Raw genomic sequence first — 23260 nt, forward strand, 5'->3', positions numbered from 1 at the left:
GTTACAGGAAGAGAGCTGCTTCAGAAAGGACACACACCTTTAGCTGTGATAGGAAGAGAGCTGCACCAGAAAGGACACAACCCCTGAGCTGTGATAAGAAGAGAGCTGCAGCAGAAATAATGCACCCCCTGAGAAAGGACACGCTCCTGAACTGCCAGCCTGAAATAAATCTAACAGAGCAATTGGAGCAATGAATTAGTGTGCAGTACAGGACTGGTTCTAGCTTTGTTAGATATAGATTGTCATGTACCATATGATGTCCGATTTTCATTCTTTACATTAATCATGGGATAACCCCTTTAAAGGAACCTTCTGGGCACTAATGTAAGAGGCGGTACCTGACATGGGATTGGTGCTCTTTGAATCCCTGTGTCATGCATCACCTATCCAGGCCCTCCATGAGAAATAATGGAGTGTATGATTTAACATAGTCATGCACTACTCAATGAGCTCAGATCTTAAAATACTGGGACAGACTAGTAATATTGCACCCAAAGGGGGGCGCCTAACCCAAACAGCTTCTTTATTTTACTGGTATTCGTGAAATCAGACTATATCTACCAACATATTCCCAGTGGTAATGTCATTGATATAAATGTGCCAGTATATATAGTGAACGGACGGAAAACGCAACCAGACACGAAATTATTTCAGCTAATATAGTGCATGCATCTTGATGCCCCACCACAAGGCCTTGGAAAACAGAAGCAAGCAAATCAGAAAAAAAAAAGAGTCATTCATTAGGAGACATCTCCAGCGAGCAGACATGTGGAAACTAGTGTAACAGATGTGCAGCCTATCATATAACCAGGGAGGAAGGGGCAGAGGTTGCAATAGTACCCGGACCCTGGTACCTGTGGGGGGGCAGCCGTGGTACTTATAGGGGCCCCTCTGCTACATAAGAAAACAGTAATATGAATAGAATATGATGATTGTAGGGTCCCTGGTATGAGTGCATTGGGGGTCAGGAGTTTCAAGCTACCCCCTTTGCATGTGACATACTTGTCAGCAGATTTAGGTTAATGCAACCTACTGTAATCACATGCCTACATCAACTAATCCCATTAACCTATTCAGTGCTGGAGTGCTACTGACATGATAAAAAGGCATTTAAGGCAAATAAATCAGTTCTGTCTTAAAGGCTATAAACACCTTCGGGGGCAATTTTTTATGATTGCATTTTACTCATTTTAGACTTCATTTTTTCAACTGGTATTTATTAAACATTTTCAGCAGGCTTTGTCAGCTGTGAGCATCTTACTTTCAATTTGAGTCCTCATCTGAGGGTTATGTATATCCCTTATCTTTGAACTGATAACCGCTCATAAACACTTAATTAAGCCATATTCTTATCAGTAATCAGTGGTCTCCAGTCGAGCCACCGGCCGGGAAACAGTATAAACACAGAGCCTGCTATTAGAGAATCTCAAGACTGTACAGAGAAAGGGGCTCAACATTTTTAATAACGACCAATTGAAAAAATGATTTTTAGCTCCTAATGGGTACAATGCAATAATTAAAAAAAAAAAATGCCCCCAAAAGGTGTCCACAGCCTTTAAACCATCCTGCTGAGACATTTTATTTTTTTTGCGAAGATTTCCCACACTTCTAAAATCTATACTACAAAACCACCCTTTATACAGCGCTGTTTTAATGTTGTAGGTAATTTCTCTGTACATTATATGGGCTGTCAAAGTGTTTTACATGAAAGCACCATTTGAATTATCTCATTCAATTATAACAGAACCAGGGTTATAACAAGCATATTCACATTATAAACCATATTAAATTCAGCCAGATCATGGTCACCCCTGCCCACTATAAATACATTGTCAATAACCACCAGGTTTAAAAAAAAAAAAGTCCTATTAATAGTGCCATCCGTTATTTAAAGGGGTTATCCGGTTTCAGAAACCACTTTCTAAAAGGCCTATTAGGGAACTCTGATACAGCTACCTAGAGGGTCTCATGTACCGGAGGGCCAGACACATCCATTGGTTCTATATACAACCCATTCATTTCATTTGGGTCCTTGTTATGCTTTATTCCACCTGCGGAGGCGCTGCAGGGATATTTAACACTTGTTGCCTGGTCCCTCCACAGAATACAACTGATCATGAGGGATCCCTTCTAAAAAGTAAGGTTTGTTTAAAGTAGACAACCACTAGAACTCTGTATAGAAAAATAATTAGGTGAATATTCCCCAAAAATTTGCATTGGATTATATTCAAGAAGCATTGGTTGATGGCTTGCCTACAAACTTCATGGAAATAACTAGGGTTACCAACAGTAAAAGGAGTTGTACAGGATAAAAAAAAAAAAAAAAACATGGCTGCCATCTTCCACAATCAGTGCCACATATTCTGCAATTCTTATTCACAGATGTGGGCATATGGTACCAAGAACGAGATTGGGGTCCATTTGTTTGTGGGCCTGTAGGGGCTCCTAGGGGTCAGACCCCTTAATACACAATAGATTGATCCTATTGGATCCATTCATAATCTACTGTGAATGGAGATTACCAGGATGGGTCATCAATATGAGATCTGCAGGAGTCCGACTCCCGGCACTATTATGCTCCAGTGGCACCTGGAAGGTCCAAGAGTTGGCACATGCTTTACTGACCATCAACCACCCCTTTGTATACGGCCTCGGCTTATAAATGTAATAGTGGGAAGGTCACGTGTTCAGGACCCCCATTAGTCAGAGCAGAGAGCTACAAAGGGTGCCTCTAATAGACCTATAAACCAGCTCATAAAGTCTTCTGTTCCTGTGGATGAACACTGTTTGAGGCATTTACATTGGTATACAATAATCTGCTCTGACCGTCCTGCCCCGTTTTCAGCTCTGATGCGTAATATACGTTTTTTACAAATGACTATTCTCATGCATGCAACTAAAAACAGACACCTGCATTAATTTGGGCGACATGGCAGTGGACGTTGCATACAGAATCCACATTTTTCGTACGACGGTGAATTTAAGAATGTTGCCAGGTACATCAGTTGCTAGGAGGCCAAGAAAATAACTTGCATATATAACATTTTTAATTTGTCTTCTATGAGCACCTGAAAGAACTCTAAAACTATGTTACTGGTCAATCACAGAAATATATGTTACACATCTTTTGAGGTGCAGGATAATGTCAAGTTAAGCCAGACACTTAGAATTTTATTCTATTGAAATTTTTTTGGTTTTTTTATGGGTCATACAAAGTTGGGAGGGCTGTGCATTAGCAAAAGATTAAGCTGGAACCCCTCCCGGTATGGTTCATGCAAGCTCAACCACCACCCCAGGCAAATTGACTCAGAAGCTAGTTCTTCTACCTGGAATAGAAGAGCCACAGTTAGGTTCATCCCACCCATGAGGAACCATGGACGGGGCCAACCTGAGCTGCAGCAGAAAATGCTAAATGCTGACTGTTTTGGAATAACTATTTTTGGATTGTAACAAAAGTTATTAAAATACAACCCTTTAATTGACATTATCCTGATTTATTTTTCGATAGCAGAAACACACTGCAGTTAACAAAATATCTGTTTTTTTTTTGCGTTAAACTAGATAATATTTTTTGTTGTAGGAAATAATTAATACATATATTGTTTGCTATGATTTGTATCCAAATAGTGAATTTGATGTCATTATTGCCCAGTTTTCTCTATCAGTTCGACACACAAAAAAGCCCTAAACCTTTGAGAATTTGTTTAAAAATGTAAAATAATTTGTATCAGATTTTTGGAAAGTTTTAAAAGTAATTTTTGGAAATCTCTGTATTTTTGTGTATTATTATGAAACCTGCTGAAGATATGTTTTATACTATATAGTAAAAATAACTGTACTATATAGAGATTTTTATTTTTTTTATTAAACATCCTCTTTTCTATTCCCCATCCCACCCATAATCCTGTCCAGGTTATTTCTAAAGTGAATGCAACATGCTGAAGTAGACTTTCCAGTCAATTTACCCAAATTCCAACAGGAATTGGCTTTATAAATTGGTTCCAACTGGAACTGTTCTTTGGAAATTTCCCAGTGCGGGAAATTGTTCCTATACGTGCCTTGACAAGTACCCTAAAACAGAAGTGACCTACTAAAATCCTTAAAAGCCATGGGCCGAATAAGCTGTAAGAGTCTCCTGCCATGGATACACTTTTAAGTACTCTATGCTATGAACAGATTGCACCAATGGAAGGGCAACTGGAACTGTCACTGAAAACCATCTATTTATAATGGCGAACCAACATTGGCGAGACAACATAACGATAGAAGACAGGATCAAAACTATTCCACATGCATTTCCAACAAGTTGGAAAACCCCATTGTGCTTGTTCTTCCCCCTATACCATTCACTTATCATATTAAGTAGAAAAATTAGCACTCAAGTCTCTTGCCTGCTTATGTGAAGACCATTGTGGTGGCTCACTCTGAAACATCTACTCTTGCCATCATTAGAAGTCACATATGTTCAGATACGAAAAAAATCCTCATAGAAGACACATTGAAGAACCCATGAAGAGACTTATCCATGCTAGGACCCGTTGCTGTCTATGGAGGGAGACTTTGAGGACCCACCCCTGAACAAGTGACTTTGCAAGACCTGCCCATGCTTTACTAGGTCCTTTCATTGAGCCTCATGCAAGGAGATCTCCAAGACTTTCCAACGGCCCAGGGTATCAAGAAGTAAAGTGGACGACCCCTGCCCTAGACTACAAAATGGACGTGTGCAATAATCCATGTAAACACATACTGCTCAAATGTAAATGTCAAAGCAAAAAGGTCTGTCGAGAGGCCACAATAAATTTCTACCTACACGTCTATACTGATGGATGTGGTTAAGCATTTTGCCGGTGATGTAGCATCAAGTGACACTACAGCTGGCAAAATAAAGTGATTTGTATATTCTATCTACCTTATGTTGCTGTCAGTAACCTTTTTGTTGTCTATCGGACCTGCAATGCATAAGAAAACAATGCACTGCAAATCTCCTGGACAGCAAACCGGCAAGTGACCACTATCTTTTTTTGTTTGTTTGTTTTTCTCAGTTTTTATCAAGTTAAAAAAACCTCAAAGCCTGTGCCTGGAATCATGGCTATATCCTCCCGGGGAGCCGCGGTTCCGATGAGGTTTATAAGTGTCCTGGTAGGAGTCGGAGTACTCTTCTTCCACAAGAGGATAATGGTCACGACTGTGTTGAGAACTGGAAGACAAGCGGTTTCTGCTTTTCCGAGCTCTTTCATTGTGATAATTTTCATCTGAGGTCATTAAACTTCGTCTCTCGATAGGGGAATTTTCAGTCGAGTGGTTATTGTGTCTCATGCGTTGGCCCTGAAAATAGTAATAAATGAGATATGTTTTAAGGTGCTTCAGTCTGGTACACTGGTTTTGACCTATATAACTGGACCTGGTTTTCCATTCTCACCTCATAGGGTGGCTCCATTTTGGATGTTATATTGTGCATTTAATCATACTATGATTTTGAGTATCTTTGCTTTCATTATTTAGTAGTGATCTGAAAGAGGTTGTCTAGTGCCCATTATAGTTGGGATAGGTCACCAATATTAGATATGCTGGGGCTGACTTCAGCGGTTTGAAGAGAAAGCAGTGCTTGTATGAGCTCTGCCTTCTCTTCATTGTTTACCTGCTCGCTGTCGCAACTGCAGTGGTAACAAGGTGTAATTACATCTCAGCCATCCCATTCACTTCAATGGGCTCCTTCCTATTCAGTAGTACATAGCCGTCTCATTAAAGTGTTTAAAGAGAAAGCAGTGCTTGTACGAGCGCTGCCTTCTCTTCATTGTTTACCTGCTCGCCGTCGGAACTGCAGTGGTGAGCAGGGTATTTACATCTCAGCCGTTCCACTCACTTCAATGGGCTCCTTCCTATTCAGTAGTACATAGCCGTCTCATTAAAGTGTTTGAAGAGAAAGCGGTGCTTGTACGAGCGCTGCCTTCTCTTCATTGTTTACCTGCTCGCCATCGGAACTGCAGTGGTGAGCAGGGCATTTACATCTCAGCCGTTCCTCTCACTTCAATAGGCTCCTTCCTATTCAGTAGTACATAGCCGTCCTATTAAAGTGATTGGGACGGCTGAGATGTAATTACACTGCTCTCTGCTGCAGTTCCGACGGTGAGCAGGTAAACAATGAAGAGCAGGTAGTGTTCATATGATTAGCGGGGATCCTAGGTCATCAATATAAAAACACAGATAAACCCTTTAAAGGGAACCTGGATTTTGTGTATAGAGCTGAGGACATGGGTTGCTAGATGGCCGCTAGCACATCCGCAATACCCAGTCCCCATAGCTCTGTATGCTTTTATTGTGAAAAAAAAAAAAGATTTGATACATATGCAAATTACTTGAGATGAGTCCTGTTCCTGAGATAAGTCCAGCGTGAAGGAGCCCCCAGCACCGCCCCGCATCCTCAGAATCTCCTCCTTGCTCCCCGACGTCAGAAAGCTAGAGCGCCGTAATCTCGTGATGCGTGAGTTAGCGCATGCGCAGTGTCCTCATAGTGTTCCTTCCCTGTGCTGGCATCAGCCTCAGGGAACGAACTGCGCATGCGCTAGCTCGCACATCGCGAGATTACGGCGCTCTAGCTTTCTGACGTCGGGGAGCAAGGAGGAGATTCTGAGGATGCGGGGCGGTGCTGGGCTCGTCCACGCTGGACTCATCTCAGATTAATTTGCATACTGTATGTATCAAATCCATTTTTTTTACACAATAAAAGCTCAACAACTAAATATATGTAAAAAGAGAGGAAAGCACTAAATAAATGCGGCAATGCGGCAATGCCCCAATGCGTCACGGCTCCAGCCTCCTTGCAGTTTTGCCTGAGAAAGTCATTACCCTGGACTTTAAAGCCGTCATCCCAGGAGTGGTACCTGTAATCCAGAGATTGCTGTTGGATATGATGTAAGAGCTGTAGATCCTAGATTTCTTCCCAGAAGAGGAGTCATCGGTGTGCTACTAGTGGTGTGTGTAGCTCGCCAGTAAGCTTCTAGATAATCCGCCAAGTGCTCACAGGCGTCTTCTAGCTGATTCTCATCCAAAATGACATCGAACATTTCCTGTTCAGCACAAATGCAGATAGTAAATATCTCAAGTCACCCACAGACAAATCATAGCAAGTAGTGTTCTCCTTAAAGGGGTTATCCCATCTTAGACAATGAGGGCTTATCGCTAGGATATGCCCCCATTGTCTGATAGGTGCGGGTCCCACCTCTGGGACCCGCACCTTCAAGGAGAATGGAGCCGGGGAGAGTTGTGGCTGGAGGACACCACCAGGCGCAGCTCCCCACCTCTCCCATTGAAGTGAATGGGAGCGCACCGCGCATGCGCGGCCACCGCTCCCATTCATTTCTATGGGGCTGACGGAAATAGTTGGCAGCTCCCTATAAATGAATGAAGGGCGGCTGCGCATGCGCAGTGCGCCCTCCTCAACTTTATCCGCTCCGTTCTCCTTGTAGGTGCGGGTCCCAGAGGTGGGGCCCACACCTATCAGACAATGGGGGCATATCCTAGCGATATGCCCCCATTGTCTAAGATGGGATAACCCCTTTAAAGGACCACTCTAGGCAAATACTGTGTTATGCCTTGGTAAGGCTCGAGGGGCGGAGCGTGACACCGTTTTTTTTTTTTACTCTCTGTATCATGTTTCGCCTCTTCAGGCCTTGCACTAAAAATAAGATAACATATCAGTCCCTTCAGGATACGGCTACACTGCGATCTTGGTCACGTCCTAGTCATAGAAATGAAGGGGGCCGCAGCACGACTCAAACGTGTGCCACAACCATGGCCCTAGAAAACAAAAAGTCCAACTGGGTTGAATTTTTTGCTTTTGGGGCCTCGTGGTCATTGCACAATATTTCTTTGATGAATAACAGAGGAATGGCACAATGCAGAATTGTAAAAAAAGAAATACATGGTCTAGATTGTTATTCTATGGGGATTACAAGTACAGGAAAACCTATCCAAAGACCACCCCTTAGTCCAGACCAGATGGTATATGCCTGGGATGCTCAACCTGCGGCCTTCCAGCCAGGCTTGGACTGGCCCATATGCAGAGTGCTCCTAGCCTTTCTGCTGCCTGAGGGGAAAACTGAAAGGCGCCCCATTCTTCCCCCACATGCCAATTTCTTAACCTAACCCCTTTGCCACAATGAAAGCACTCATCCGACACTGCCTCCAGCTGTTGCAAAACTACAACTCCCAGTATGCCCTAATGGCTGAAGGCTGTCCAGGCATGCTGGGAGTTGTAATTTTGCAACAGCTGGAGGGCCGCAGGTTGGGCATCCCTGCTATATGGTATACAATACAATGTCATGTACGATAGAGCAGACAGAACTACCTGCGACCACTTCAGTGCACAGTGTACGGAAATGGTGGTCACCCCCACAGGAATCCATCATACATTTATATGTAGATATGCGCCATTCTTACGCTACAATGTGATAACATTGCATGTACTCACTGGTGGACACTGGGCGAGTTTGTCGGCAGCTACTAACTGTACATTTAAGTGTTTGCTTTGGGATTTTCCTCTGGATTTAATGAGTCGCTGTAATACCTAGAATAAAATCATCAAGAATCAGATTTTTCTGCATTTACATTTCACATTGCAGCAAAATACACTTACAAACATTGGAAAAACACCATTGCAGATGATAGCAGACGGTATGTGGCCAGGATGGTAAATGAAGAGGCCATGACACTTACGCCATAGATTATAATGGACCACCAGTGAGAAGCTGAGCAAGGTTTTCAGAGGTCATGCTCATTTTTGGGTAATGGGGGGGGGGGGGGGGGTCTTAGTGGTCATAACGATATACTATAAATGGTGATATTCCCCTTTAAGGAGAATCTGTCACCAGCGACCTCCCTATCCAGCTGTTTGCGTAGACACGTAGCTGTGGTTCACATGATTAAAAGGGCATTTTTCTTTTGTTGATTCGTGGCGCCGTTCCCCTTTTTCTTAATATGCAAATTAGGCCTTTGGTGCAATGAGGGAGTCACCATTGCTCTTATTGCACCCAAGCTATGCTCTTTTCTGTGGTCAGCCCCTCCTTCGCTCCTTTCCACTGACTTGTCAATCAAATCAGCCAGGGAGGGCCTGGCCACAGATAGGAGCAGAGCTTGGATGCAACAAGAGCAATGGTGGCGCCCTAATTACACCAAAGGCCTAATTTGCATATTAAGAAAAAGTATCATAACTCGGGAACGGAGCCTCGGATCAACAAAAGAAAAACAGTGTTTTATCAGGTGAACCACTGCTATGTGTCTATGCAAACAGCCGGACAGGGAGGTCACTGGTGACAGATTCCCAACCCCTATAATGCCCAGGCACCTCATACAGGTTATACTTACCCTGCTCCCCGGCAACCGTGCCACTCCTGATGCCTGTACGGGCACCACAGCGTCTACCCATCTCGCAGATCAAAGCATCCAGCGACGGGGGTTGGGAAAAGGCAGCCAATAGCAGGCCGCGGCAGGAACAAGCCTCCCTAGCGTCACCCCCCCCCCGGTGCAACGCGACAGGGAGATGTAGCGGCGGCCGCACGGGCATCAGCAGCGATGTGGGTGCCGGGGAGCGAAGTATAACCTGTATGAGGTGTCCGGGCATTTTGGCTGGCATTATAGGGAATGGATAAACCCATTACCCTGGGTTCACACCTGAGCGTTTCTGAGACGCGCGTTTTACGCGCGTATTTGTTGCGCGTTTTTATGCGCATTTTTTGCAATAGTATACGCGCGTTTGACGCGCGTTTGTGTGATTGACTGCAGTGTTGTCCAATGAGTCTATGGCCAAAACGCGCGACAAACGCCCCAAAAAAAGCTCAAGAACTTGTTTATGCGTCGGGCATTTTACAGCGCGTTCAAACGCGCTGTAAAACGCTCAAGTGTGAACCAGGGCCATAGGGAAGCATTGGTTTTTATGTGTTGAGCGTTTTACAGCGCGTTTGAACGCGCTGTAAAACGCTCAGGTGTGAACTTAGGGTTAAGGCACAACATGGTCATAAAAGACAGGGCCTGAGTAATAGTTATTAGAAGCTTCTTCCATTCATTTTGCCGTGTTACTCCTGTCAGAGGAACCCATCAATTTCAACAGCATCTGCTTCAGTGGGGATAGCCCTCCAACAAGTACAGGTCTTTTTAAATGTTTGACTCCTTATTCCCTATAGATAAATGGTGTCAGATGTGACTGGTAGCTGCATATCGCATACCCTCTGTAGAAGTAACAGGGTTTTATCCTGTTCAGCCCAATGGGAACACAAGTGGATAAGTTATTATTATACATCTATGACCAACCTAAAGTGATTGTCTACCGTAAATATCTTTTTTCCAATCTAAATAGGTTAAAAATAATGTATTTTTGAATATATACCTTTATAGCAGTTGGACCTCTGTTTTCTGATAAAGAGCTCTAAATTTCCTGCCTAGACACATATATAAAGATACGGTAATATTTTGGCTGCCTACAGCCACCACTAGAGGGAGCTCACTGGGAGATAATTACATTGAGCTTGCTAATAAGACAGTATGCAGTAAGCTGCCCCTAGTGGTGATTGCAGGTAGCAAGTAAGTTGTACTGTATATAACGCAGAATTCAGTTCCCTCTGTTGTGCAATGTGACGTTTCCTCCTTGTCTCATCAGGATAAAACAGTTCTAATTAGGCCTCAAGCACACAACAGTATGTAGTTTGCGGTCTGCAAAGCACGGATCCGCAAAAAATACGGATGACGTCTGTGTGCATAACAGAACAGCTGGCCCCTAATAGAACAGTCTGTAATGTGGACAATAATAGGACATGTTCTATTTTTTGGAGGAAGGGACATACGGAAACGGAATGCACACAAACCCATTGAAATGAATGATTCCGCATACGGTCTGTTTGTGTGCATGAGGCCTTATGCTGCAGGAATTAGAGAGGCAATCTATGGCCGCATCAGAATGAGATGGAAGTGTGTTAGATTTTACCATAAAAAAAATCCAGACTTTTTCTCCATCCAATCTAGAAGATCGGTTGAGAGGGATTTGACAAGATTTATATAATAAAATACAAAATGATAAATATGAAAGAAAGACCACATATCAGAATCTACCTAAAAGGTCATCGAAAAGCTGTGCAAGAGCTAAAAAAGAACGATTCGACATGAATAACATCATATCATCAGGGTTTAACAACTTGACGGAAGGTCTTGCCCCAAGGGCTTACATTATATTTACTGGCATTTTTTTAAGGTGGAAATTCTTTTTTAAGGTGAACCCGAAGTGGGTGCATGACATAACCCGTGAACATTTCTCAGACGTGACAGATATCGCTACCTTTGGAGAAGACACTTTGACATGAACAATAATCGGTGCTAATGACGTCTTGATTAGTTGTGCCGGATGATTAATGGTATCTGCATCTAAGATTACGAGCTGTAAAGACCGAGCCAATTCAAAGATTCTCTCTATTTCACTCTGTACTTCAGCTGCGAAAAATAATGGAAGCAATTATTATTATGCAAATATAATCTAGTCAATTCTCAGCAAGCAAATAATCAGCAGCGAATTAAAAAAAAATCTGTTTGTTCTCATTGTAATTGCCTTAGGACACATGGAGCATGCATCGCGAATCCAAGGCGCCCTCTGCTGGCAATGGCAGGTATTTTAGATACAGCTCTCATAGGGTTAGGTGGTATTTATTTTAGGCTTTTTTTATTTTATTTTATTTTCCGTTTTTTATATTTCTGCTTGATTTTCTTTTTAAGATTTTTTGTTCCACAATACAGAGACAATAACCACACTAGCTTTCAGAATGAAGGAATTATTATTATGCCTATTTTTTTTTTATTGCACCAGTACATGAATCCTAGGTGTAACTAAACCTAAAATGTTTATGGGGAGCTCCAAAAAGGGTCGGACACATTTCGCTTCCACGACCGAGTCTGTTGTTCTTCTGGGAGATAAGCGGCCACCAGAGGTGTCTGGCAGCAGCTCACTTATCTCTCCTTGTTAAAAACGACATACATGCTGAGCCGACCTGAGCATGATTGTGTGTGGTGGAGTCGCGGGAGAAAGCTTTGGGGCCAATCAAGTGTTTTTAATAGCAATTTTTAGAACCGTTTTTTTAATTTTGTATCATGCTTTGTCATCAGGCGTTTCTGAAGTCCTATGGAGAGGACTATGGGAAAACACACCATATCCAGAGCATGCTATGCTGTAAAGGGCATCTGTCAGCAGTTTTGTACCTATGAAACTGTCTGACCTGTTGTATGGGCACTTGGCAGCTATGGTCCCATATTCATATGTGCCCGCATTGCTGAGAAAAATTATGTTTTACTATATGCAAATGAGTATCTAGGAGCAACGGGGGCGTTGCCGTTACACCTAGAGGCTCTGCTCTCTCTGCAACTGCCGCGCCCTATGCACTTAGAAGAAGTCAGGGCCAAGCGTGATCACGTTTACACTGCCTGGTCCTGTCAATCAAAGTGCAGAGGGCGTGGCAGTGGCAGAGAGAGCAGGGCCTCTAGGTGTACCGGCAACGCCCTCATTGCTCCTAGAGGTTCATTTGCATATATTAAAACATCATATTCCCCAGCAATGCGGGCACATACGTATGAACATGGGACCAACACAGATGTCTTCAGCTGCCAAGTGCACATGTAACAGGTCAGCCAGTGTCATAGGTACAAAACTGCTGACAGATGCTCTTTAAAAAAATTTTTAAAAAAGCCATAAAGCTGAAAAATTACAAAACCAATAATGACTTTTCAATCATTTTCTATAGATGTTACAGTATTTTTGTACAAAAGAAAAAAAAGATGTAAAAAAAAGGGTAACAAAACTGCTGTGCAAAAAACTGTGCGTGAATTCATCCTGTTACAGATTTCCCATTGCAGATTTGCCTGTAGAAATCCTCAGCATGTTACAGTACCAGCAGTTTCACAAAATCTCATCCATGCATGGGGGAAAAAAATGTAAAAGAATCTGGCTTTAACTTGCCGAGTGGAGGGTGAAATCGGCGGGAGTATTAACCCCTTGAATTCTGCATTGAACCGGCAGTGGAACGGACCTGGCCCATGGGGATGTATCCTTAACCCCTTAGGGACGCATGACGTACCGGTACGGCATGTTTCCCGAGTCCTTAAGGACCCATGACGTACCAGTACGTCATGGCTTTAATTCGCGATTCCGGCGCCGCGGGGGTTAATCGGAAATCATTCAGCCGGCATCCTGTAACAACGCGGGGGGGGGGGGTCATTTGACCCCCCCGTATCGGCGATCGCAGAAAACCGCAGGTCAATTCAGACCTGCGGTTTTCTGTGTTTCCGGTCCATTCGGGTCTCCGGTGACCCGGTGAACCGGAAAAAGACTGTGATCGGTGGCGTGATTACACACCACCAATCACAGTCCATGCATTTGAAGAGGCGGTGCTGGCCCTGGTGCTGAACGCCGCTGTCCAGGGTGCTGATTGGTGCAGGGGAGAGGGGCGCGAGATTCAAACTTCCTGCGCTCCTCTCTCCCCTCCTCTTCCTATTCTGCACGAGCACCCTACAGCACCGTCCAGCACCAGCTCCTGAGTCCCCCTAATCGCCATCCATCACCCTCCTGCACCCATCGCCACCCAGGTAGGTTAGGGTCAGTGAGGGAGAGGCACCGTTAGGCAGGGATAGAAGGGAAAAGTTAGTTAGGAAAAAAAAAAAAAGAACTTTTATTTAAACTTTCTTTGTTCCATCTTTCAGACCCCAGACCCCCCCTGCCACTTGCCCCCCCCCCCCCACCCCCCACCCACTGGTGAATCTGATGGTGGAGCAGACGTATCTGTACGCCCAACAGTTCGTCGCTCAAAACCCGGGCTCATTTTTGGCTAGACCCGGTGGCTGGACGCCGGTCAGTGCAGCCGAGATGAGGACATTTTGGGGCCTCGTGCTGCATATGGGTCTAGTGCAAAAACCCAGTGTCAGGCATTACTGGAGTGTGGACGTCCTATACCAGACCCCACTGTACAGTATGGTCATGACACGTCCCCGGTTTGAGGCCATCCGGAAATGTCTGCATTATTCCGATAATGCAGCATGTCCCCCCCGAGGTGATCCTGCCTATGACCGTCTGTATAAGATACGGCCAGTCATCGATCACTTTGGGGCCAAATTCATGGAGGCCTACATACCTGGAAGGGAGGTCGCGGTTGATGAGTCTCTCGTTGCGTTCAAGGGGAGACTCAGTTTCCGCCAATATATTCCCACAAAGCGGGCGAGGTATGGCGTGAAGCTATACAAAATTTGTGAGAGTACCTCAGGGTACACTTACAAATTTCGTGTGTACGAGGGGCAAGATTCCCGTATTCAACCCCCAGAATGTCCCCCCACTCTGGGTGTTAGCGGGAAACTCGTGTGGGACCACTTGTACGTGGATAACTTTTATACCAGCATTCCCTTGTTCAGGTCCCTTGCCGCCAGATCCACGTTCGCTTGTGGGACCGTGCGGAAAAATCAACGCAGCCTCCCTGCCCACCCCCTCCAGGTACCTATCCCCAGGGGTGAGACCCGTGCCCTTACCAGTGGAAACCTGTTGCTGGTCAGGTATAAGGACAAGAGGGATGTCCTTATGCTGTCCACAATCCACGGTAACAGCACCACCCCTGTCCCTGTGCGAGGTACCGCGGCAACAATCCTCAAGCCTGATTGTATCCTCGACTACAATCGGTATATGGGAGGAGTTGATCTCTCTGATCAAGTCCTCAAGCCATATAACGCCATGCGCAAAACCCGGGCATGGTACAAAAAAGTTGCGGTCTACTTGGTGCAGGTTGCCATGTACAACTCTTTTGCACTATCCCGGAGCGCTGGCAGCACAGGGACATTCCTCCAGTTCTATGAGGCAGTCCTCAAGGCCCTGATCTTTTCGGACCGGGAAAGAGCAGGCCGGAGTACCTCGGGAACTGGAGGCGCCCGGATCGTCCCTGGCCAACACTTTCCAGGTGTGGTCCCCCATACTGGAAAGAAGGGACGAACCCCAAAAAGATGCAGAGTGTGTCACAGGAGGGGGATACGGAAGGACACCACCACTCAGTGTGACACTGTTGTAAAACTATAACTCCCAGCATGGCCAGACAACCTACAGCCATCAGCAGGGCATGGTGGGAATTGTAGTTTTACAACATCTGGAGGGCCGCAGTTTTTAGGATGCCTGCTTAGTGTCTCCAAAGTCTGAGAGCCATACATATTGGGCATCGTCGCGTGCGTAAAAGTCGTCGCTATAAAAATAACATTTGACCAAACCCCTCGGATGAACAGCCAAAACACAAATTTTTTGGCAAAATTTCCATTTGAATCCTTTTTTCCGGTAATAAAGCAAGGGTTAACAGCCAAACAAAACTAAATATTTATTGCCCTGATTCTTTAGTTTGCAGAAACACCCCATATGTGGTCGTAAATGGCTATATAGCCGCACGGCAGGGCATAGAACGAAGGGAACTCCATATGGTTTCTGGAAGGCAGATTTTGATGGACAGTTTTTTTTTTACACCATGTCCCATTAGAAGCCCCCCCTGATGTAGCCTAGACTAGAAACTCCAAAAAAGTGACCCCATCTAAGAAACTACACCCCTCAAGGTATTCAAAAGTTACTTTACAAACTATGTTAACCCTTTAGGTGTTTCACAAAACTAAATTGCGAATGTAGAAACAATTTTAGAATTTACATTTTTTGTTACCTTGCCTCAAAAAAGTGTAATATAGAGCAACCAAAAATCATATTTACCCCTAAAATAGTCCCAAAACAACAACCACCTTATCCCGTAGTTTCCTAGATGGGGTCACTTTTATGGAGTTTCTACTCTAGGGGTGCATCAGGGGGCTTGAAAGGGTACATGGTGTAAATAAACCAGTCCAGCAAAATCTGCCTTCCAAAAACCATCTGGCGTTCCCCTTCTTCTATGTCCTGCCGTTTAGCCAAATAGTAGTTTACGACCACATATGGGGTGTTTCTGCAAACTACAGAATCAGGGCAACCCATTTTGAGTTTTGTTTGGCTGTTAACTCATTTTTTCCAGTAATAAAGTAAGGGTTAAAATGGAAAATTTTCCAAAAAATAGAAATTTCTAAATTGTTTCTCCATCTGCCATTAAGTCTTGTGGAACACCTAAAGGGTTAACAAAGTTTGTAAACCCAGTTTTGAATACCTTGAGGGGTGTACTTTCTTAGATGGAGTCACTTTTTTGAAATTTCTATTCTAGGGGTGCAACAGGGGGCTTCAAATGGGACATGGTATTAACAAAACCAGTCCTCCAAAATCTGCCTTGCAAAACCCATATGGTGTTCCCCTCCTTCTATGTGCTCCCGTTTGGCCAAACAGTAGTTTACGACCACATATGGGGTGTTTCTGCAAACTACAGAATCAGGGCAACCCATATTGAGTTTTGTTTGGCAGTTAACCCTTGTTTTATTCCTGGAAAAAATGGATTATATTGGAAAATTTTTCAAAAAATAGAAATTTCGAAATTGTTTCTCCATCTGCCATTAACTCTTGTGGAAGACCTAAAGGGTTAACAAAGTTTGAAAAAACAGTTTTGAATACCTTGAGGGGTGTAGTTTCTAGAATGGTTTCTATTATCTAAGCCTCACAATATGACTTCAAACCTGAACTGGTCCATAAAAAGTGGGATCTTGAAGATTTCTGAAAAATTTCAAAATTTGCTTCTAAAGTTCTAAGCCTTGTAACATCCCCAAAAAATTTAATATCATTCCCAAAATGCTACAAACATGAAGTAGACATATGGGGAATGTAAATGGTAAAAAAAAAAAATTTATGCAAAAAAATTAACTTTTTTGACCCAATTCTAGCAGTGTCATGAAGTACAATATGTGACGAAAAAACAATCTCAGAACGGCCTGGGTAAGTCAAAGCGTTTTAAAGTTATCACCACTTAAAGTGACACTGGTCAGATTTGCAAAAAATGGCCAAGTCCTTAAGGTGAAATAGGGCTGAGTCCTTAAGGGGTTAAAGGGGCAGGGCGGGCTATCAATATGTGATCTGTGAAGATCTACCTCCAGGGGCTTACACAAAGAACATGGGGGTCACTGTGGTTGTTGGAGCGCATGCCCCCATCCCTGCAGCACATGACAGCGACAATCTGGTCCATGCCGCAGTGTCTGGTACCACAGCTCAGCCCGTTGCACTTCAGGGTGCATTCACACGCTGCAGATTTTGTTGCAGAAATATCCACAACTGAAAATTGGTTCTATTCGTTTGAATGGGGCGGAAAGCACACGGATTTCCGCAAGCCCCATTCACGTGAATAGAACTGATTTTCAGTCCTGGAAATTATGCAACAAAACCCGCAGTGAACTGCAGTACCTGACACAGCCATGGGCAGGCGCCATGACCCTTTTGTTCTGTTGTGTCAGATTCCTGCCACATTGATGACATATTCAACTGTAAAACGCGGATCCTGGCCTGGTACATGCCGTCATTTATTTTTTAACTTCTCTAGAAATGTCCTATCCTTGTCCACAAAATGAACAGGAATAAGACACGTTTTATTTATTTTGTTTCGTGCCCGCGGAATGGACGTACTGTTGCGAACAGCACACAGTGTGCTGCCCGCATCTTATGCGGCCCCATTGAAATGAATGGGTCGACACCTGATCCTACTACGTCCCTGTGCATGAGCCCTAAAGAAGGGGCTGACACATGACACTTGGAACTGACTGACACGTGAGCCCGAAGAAGTCTAATGACAACGCGGATATAAACCTCCCTTCGTGTAATTACCGAATCCGCGAACTGCGTATTAAAGGGTCTTGGTCCGTCTGGTGGTGGGTCCATTCAATATATTGTCCACAAGACTCATTAATAGCTCAGAACACGAGGCATGGCTCTATAAATATACACGTGTTATCTGTGTGCATGCGCTTTACACGGAATCACATTATCAGGTTTAAGAAATCTGCTGTTCACATCTAATTATCGCTTTCCTGGGTGATGACTGGATATAGCTGCACTGCTTACTACGCCGCTTAAAATATGGTGAGAATGTTCACAAATTATCAGCAAGTAGAAACCAGTTAATGTCATTAATGAGCTATTCCAGTATGTATATATATATATATATATATATATATATATATATAGAGAGAGAGAGAGAGAGAGATATAGATAGGATATATAAATATCTTAAAGTGTAACTGTCATCCTATTTTTATAATGTATCGGGGCAGTGATGCCGACCATTATTGTAATATACTTTAATTACTGAAATCGTACATTTCTATTAGAAAAATAGCTCTTAAGTGGCCCATATTGAGCCTTAGCAACGCTCCTCTGTCTTCCTACATAACTGTGGAGACGCGCTCCATACTGACTGCGTTATGAAAGCAGAAGACAGAGGAGCGTTGCTAAGGCTCAAAATGGGCCACTTAAGAGCTATTTTTCTAATAGAAATGTACGATTTCAGTAATTAAAGTATATTACAAAAATGGTCGGCATCACTGCCCCGATACATTACACAAATAAAAATAGAATGACAGTTACACTTTAAGATTGATATATCAGATTGCATATTTTTCTTACAAAGTCTGTTTAGAAAGCAGAAAAAACAAACTAATGCTAAATGGATCTCATCATTTTCCAGCGCACATTTTGATATCTATTTCTTTCTAGTTTGGATGAAGGAAGAACTTAGGTATGCAGACTACCAGGAAGGCCAGGTTCAGATCACAGTTTCATTTTCCGTTCTTCTGATCCATCAGAAATACAGAAAATAACAAAATAAAAGAAAAACACAGATCTTGTATTTATTTATTTATTATACTCACTTATAGGGCCCATTCACACATCCGTAGTGTATTGCGGTTCCGCAATACACCCGGCCGGCACCCCCATAGAACTGCCTATTTTTGACAAGAATAGGACATGTTCTATTTTTTTCCGGAGCCGCGGACCGGAAGTTTGGGGGCCGCGCTCCGGAAATGCGGATGCGGACAGCACACTGTGTGCTGTCCTCATACATTCCTGCCCCGTAGAGAATGAATGGGTCCGCACCCGTTCCAGATAATTGTGGAACAGGTGCGGATACATTCTACGGACGTGTGAATGGACCCATATAGCGCCGACATACTCCGCAGTGCTTTGCAGACATTAGCATCGAGCTGTGGGGCTCACAATCTAAGTTTTAAGCATCTGTTGTGCTCATTTTGCACCCGTTTTAGCCATTTCCACCTGAGATCCGTTATTTTAGATGGAAAAAAAAGCCATACACAAAGTACTTTTTTTCCCGTCTAAGATAACTGATCTCAGGCGGAAATGGCTAAAACGGATGAAAAAGGAACATAACTGATGCTTGAAATACAGGTTATGAAGAGCGGAAAATAAAACGGTGATTTTTTAATCATGTATGATCATTCTGTCCAGGATCAGCACTCCTCCCATTCGGTACAGGTGCTTTTAATTAGCAGTAGCCTGAATATAAGTGTGAATTAACCTACCAGCCCTCAGTCTGGGTCTCTGAGAGCAGGTAACAATGTGAGCTTTGCCAACTGTTCACACGGTGCAGTGCTGGGTGGCGGCCGTTGTTGCTGTGCCGCTGCGCTGGAGAATCGGTGCCAAGGTGGCATTGCCAGACAGCAGGGGTGCTGTTTGGCGGCTGAATCCCGCTGGTGTGTGGCTGTGGCGCCGGCAGTCGCCAGGCAGTGCCGCGCCAAATTTAGAGTAGGTCCCACTCTGAGGCAACCTTGACGTGGTGGGTGGGCTTATGCCTTTTGATCAAAATGTACACTAATGCCTCTTATATGGCATGCAGTATAGGGGGCCGTACACTAATTATTGCGCTGAGAATCAGTTATAGATCAAAGCAAAGCTTGTGGATGTGCGATCTAATTCTCTTTTTTTTTTTTTTTTAATCAAAACGGTGATGTGAACCTAGCTTAAGCTACAGATGTGTCCTTCCTAGACTTGTGTCTAAATCAGACATATCTCAAGCTCCCTATCAATCAGCAGTAATATATCTGGGAAAATGAGCAGCTAAGGTTCTGGCAGCAAAGATGCAGCGCCGCCACAGGAGAAATCAAGCATTATGCAGTGCCCATTGAAATCCGTGGGTTTTGTGCTAAGATGTCAGTCTTTAATTTAAAGGGTTGCCCCACAAAAAAAAAAAATCTACATTTTTCAAACCGGAACCTGAATCTGAATACTTTTGTAATTGCACATGATTAATTTATTATAGACATTAAATTATTCAATAAAATCTATATGTTTTTTATTTTCTTTATTTGTCTGTCCACCTCACTGAGGTGGTCGCACATGCTCAGTTCCAGCCTTCAACTGCCATCAGCCATATCCCCTGTTAGAAGCTTTGCCAGTTACAAGGAGAGAGCAGCAGAAAAGACACACCCCCTGAGAAAGGACACGCCCACTGAGCTGCCAGCCTGAAGATAATCTAGCAGAGCAATTGGAGCAATGATTGGTGAGATCTCTGGATCCATGTGAGGTACAGGGCTGGTTCTAGCTTTGTTAAAATAGATTGTCATATACTTTATATGATGTCTGATTTTATTTTTTGACGTTATTCATGGGATACCCAACCCAACAGCTGCATTTTATAGGCAATTAAAGGAATTTTCCAAGACCCCAAAAAATTTAAGGTAAAGGCAAGGAGTGTTATAAAACAGAAGAAGCTTTACTCACCTGTCTGATCCCCCACCATTCTAGCGCTGCAGCTCCAACGCTCCCACTGGTCTTTGCTTCTGATGATGTCCATGACTACCCAATGTGATCACTACAGCTAATCACTAGCCCCAGTGGTCATATGGGGTAGCCAATGTGTACTCAAGTAGCCCATGTGACCGTAGAGGCTAGTGAGAAGCCATAGCGTTCACGTTGAGTAGTTGTGAACATCAAAGTAAACAGACTCTAGGAGAGCGGCAGCGTTTGGACAGGTGAGTGATGCTTCTTTTTTTATTTTATAGCACTCCCTGCATTTACTTAAAGGGTCACTGAGTTTTCATAAAACTTGGGTCTGAATACTGAGACCCCCACCGATCACTAGAACGAGGAGAAAGAAGCGCTCACATATTGCGCGCTCTCTGCAGGGTCGGAATTGAGACCAGCCCATAGACTTTCTATTGAGTCTATGACATTGATATGACTTATGAAAACTCAGTAACCGTTACATTTTTTACTGCCTCTTTACCGGTAAATCCCTTTAATAAAGGGATTCCTTTAAATGGGTTTCCCAGGTAGAAAAAAAAAACTGTTACCATAATATATAATACAATTTTGATGGGATCCCTGTGCTGTGAGCGCTGCTCGTAATCCTTCAAACATAAAAGATCAGTGGAATCATTACCCGGAACAATGTACTTGTCGTCGGATTTTAATTAAAGGTAGAAGCCCCCGCTGGTTAACATTTTTATTCAGACTATTGATTTTTGTGCCTGATCTTTGCTTTTCACATCAACAACCTTGGCAAGATCTACGGCGGCGTATCTAGAAATGTAACTGGATTTGTTGTGTTAGCTTGTATGCTAATTCACAGTGACACCCGTTGTCAGTCACGGCGTTCTCCTAGAAAACCGCTTTAGATGCCCAGTGGTCTGGAGTGCATTTCATAAACGGAGGGAATGTGTACAGACAAACGTGCCCAGTGATTGCCAGGAAACATTAACCTGAACCGCGGTGGTGCACTCAAAGAATAGAATGACAATAAAATTAATTTTTGTGCAAATAAGCATGAAGCCGTACATGGGAAATATAACTAAGCAGTGGATTATATAACTAAAAATTCTGGTTATGCAGAGCATATAATTACAGCTATATCCGTATCCCATATGAAATATTCATATCATGAGATACGTGCCATTTAACCCCTTAGGGACGCATGACGTACCGGTACGGCATGTTTCCCGAGTCCTTAAGGACCCATTACGTACCGGTACGTCATGGCTTTAAATCGCGATTCCGGCGCTGCGGGGGTTAATTGGAACAGGATGCCGGCTAAAATCATTCAGCCGGCATCCTGTAACAACCCCCCCGTATCGGCGATCGCAGAAAACCGCAGGTCAATTCAGACCTGCGGTTTTCTGCGTTTCCGGTCCATTCGGGTCTCCGGTGACCCGATGAACCGGAAAAATACTGTGATCGGTGGCGTGATTACACACCACCAATCACAGTCTGTGCATTTGGAGAGGCAATGCTTGCCATGGTGCTGATGCCTGCTGTCCAGGGTGCTGATTGGTGCAGGGGAGAGAGGCGCGAGATTCAAACTTCCTGCGCTCCTCTCTCCCCTCCTCTTCCTGTTCTGCACGAGCACCCGGCAGCACCGTCCAGCACCAGCTCCTGAGTCCCCCCTAATCGCCATCCATCACCCTCCTGCACCCATCGCCATCCAGGTAGGTTAGGGTCAGTGAGGGAGAGGCACCGTTAGGCAGGGATAGAAAGGAAAAGTTAGTTAGGAAAAAAAAAATTAACTTTTATCTAAACTTTCTTTGTTCCATCTTTCAGACCCCAGACTGGCAAAATTGATTATATTGGAAAATTTTCAAAAAAATTGAAATTTCTAAATTGTTTCTCCATCTACCATTAACTCTTGTGGAACACCTAAAGGGTTAACAAAGTTTGTAAACCCAGTTTTTAATACCTTGAGGGGTGTACTTTCTTAGATGGAGTCACTTTTTTTAAATTTCTATTCTAGGGGTGCAACGGGGGGCTTCAAATGGGACATGATATAAACAAAACCAGTCCTGCAAAATCTGCCTTGCAAAACCCATATGGTCTTCCCCTCCTTCTATGTCCTCCCGTTTGGCCAAACAGTAGTTTACGACCACATATGGGGTGTTTCTGCAAACTACAGAATCAGGGCAACCCATATTGAGTTTTGTTTGGCAGTTAACCCTTGTTTTATTCCTGGAAAAAATTGATTATATTGGCAAATTTTCCCAAAAATGTAAATTCTTACATTTTATGTCCATTTGCCATGAAGTCTTGTGGAAGACCTAAAGGGTTAACAAAGTTTTTGGGAGGTTTCTATTATCTAAGCCTCACAATATCGCTGGGTTCACACCTGAGCGTTTTACAGCGCGTTCCTACGCGCTGTAAAACGCACAACAGGCAAGAACCAATGATTCCCTATGGGAAGGGTTCACACCTGGGCGTTTTACAGCGCGTACGATCGCGCTGTAAAACGCCCGACGCTCAAACAAGTACAGGAGCTTTTTTTGGCGCGTTTGACGCGCGTTTGGGCCATAGACTCTTTGGACAACACTGCTGTCAATCACC

At 43.8% G+C, this 23260-nt stretch overlaps 1 protein-coding gene across 1 annotated transcript in view; it reads right to left on the bottom strand.

Moving 5' to 3' along the window:
* Positions 1 to 3738: 3738 nt before the first annotated feature.
* The window catches only part of CACNB4 (calcium voltage-gated channel auxiliary subunit beta 4), a 96124-nt gene continuing 76602 nt past the window's right edge, over positions 3739 to 23260 (bottom strand). The window contains exons 10-13 of the mRNA XM_044303505.1: positions 11324 to 11475; positions 8471 to 8566; positions 6882 to 7067; positions 3739 to 5325 (exon numbers count right to left, since the gene is read on the bottom strand). Of these exons, the coding sequence (XP_044159440.1) occupies positions 5065 to 5325; positions 6882 to 7067; positions 8471 to 8566; positions 11324 to 11475 (695 nt within the window). The 3' untranslated portion in view covers positions 3739 to 5064. The remainder of the gene's footprint in view (positions 5326 to 6881; positions 7068 to 8470; positions 8567 to 11323; positions 11476 to 23260) is intronic.

This window comes from Bufo gargarizans, chromosome 8 (genome assembly GCF_014858855.1).
Source record: "Bufo gargarizans isolate SCDJY-AF-19 chromosome 8, ASM1485885v1, whole genome shotgun sequence".
NCBI lineage: Eukaryota > Metazoa > Chordata > Amphibia > Anura > Bufonidae > Bufo > Bufo gargarizans.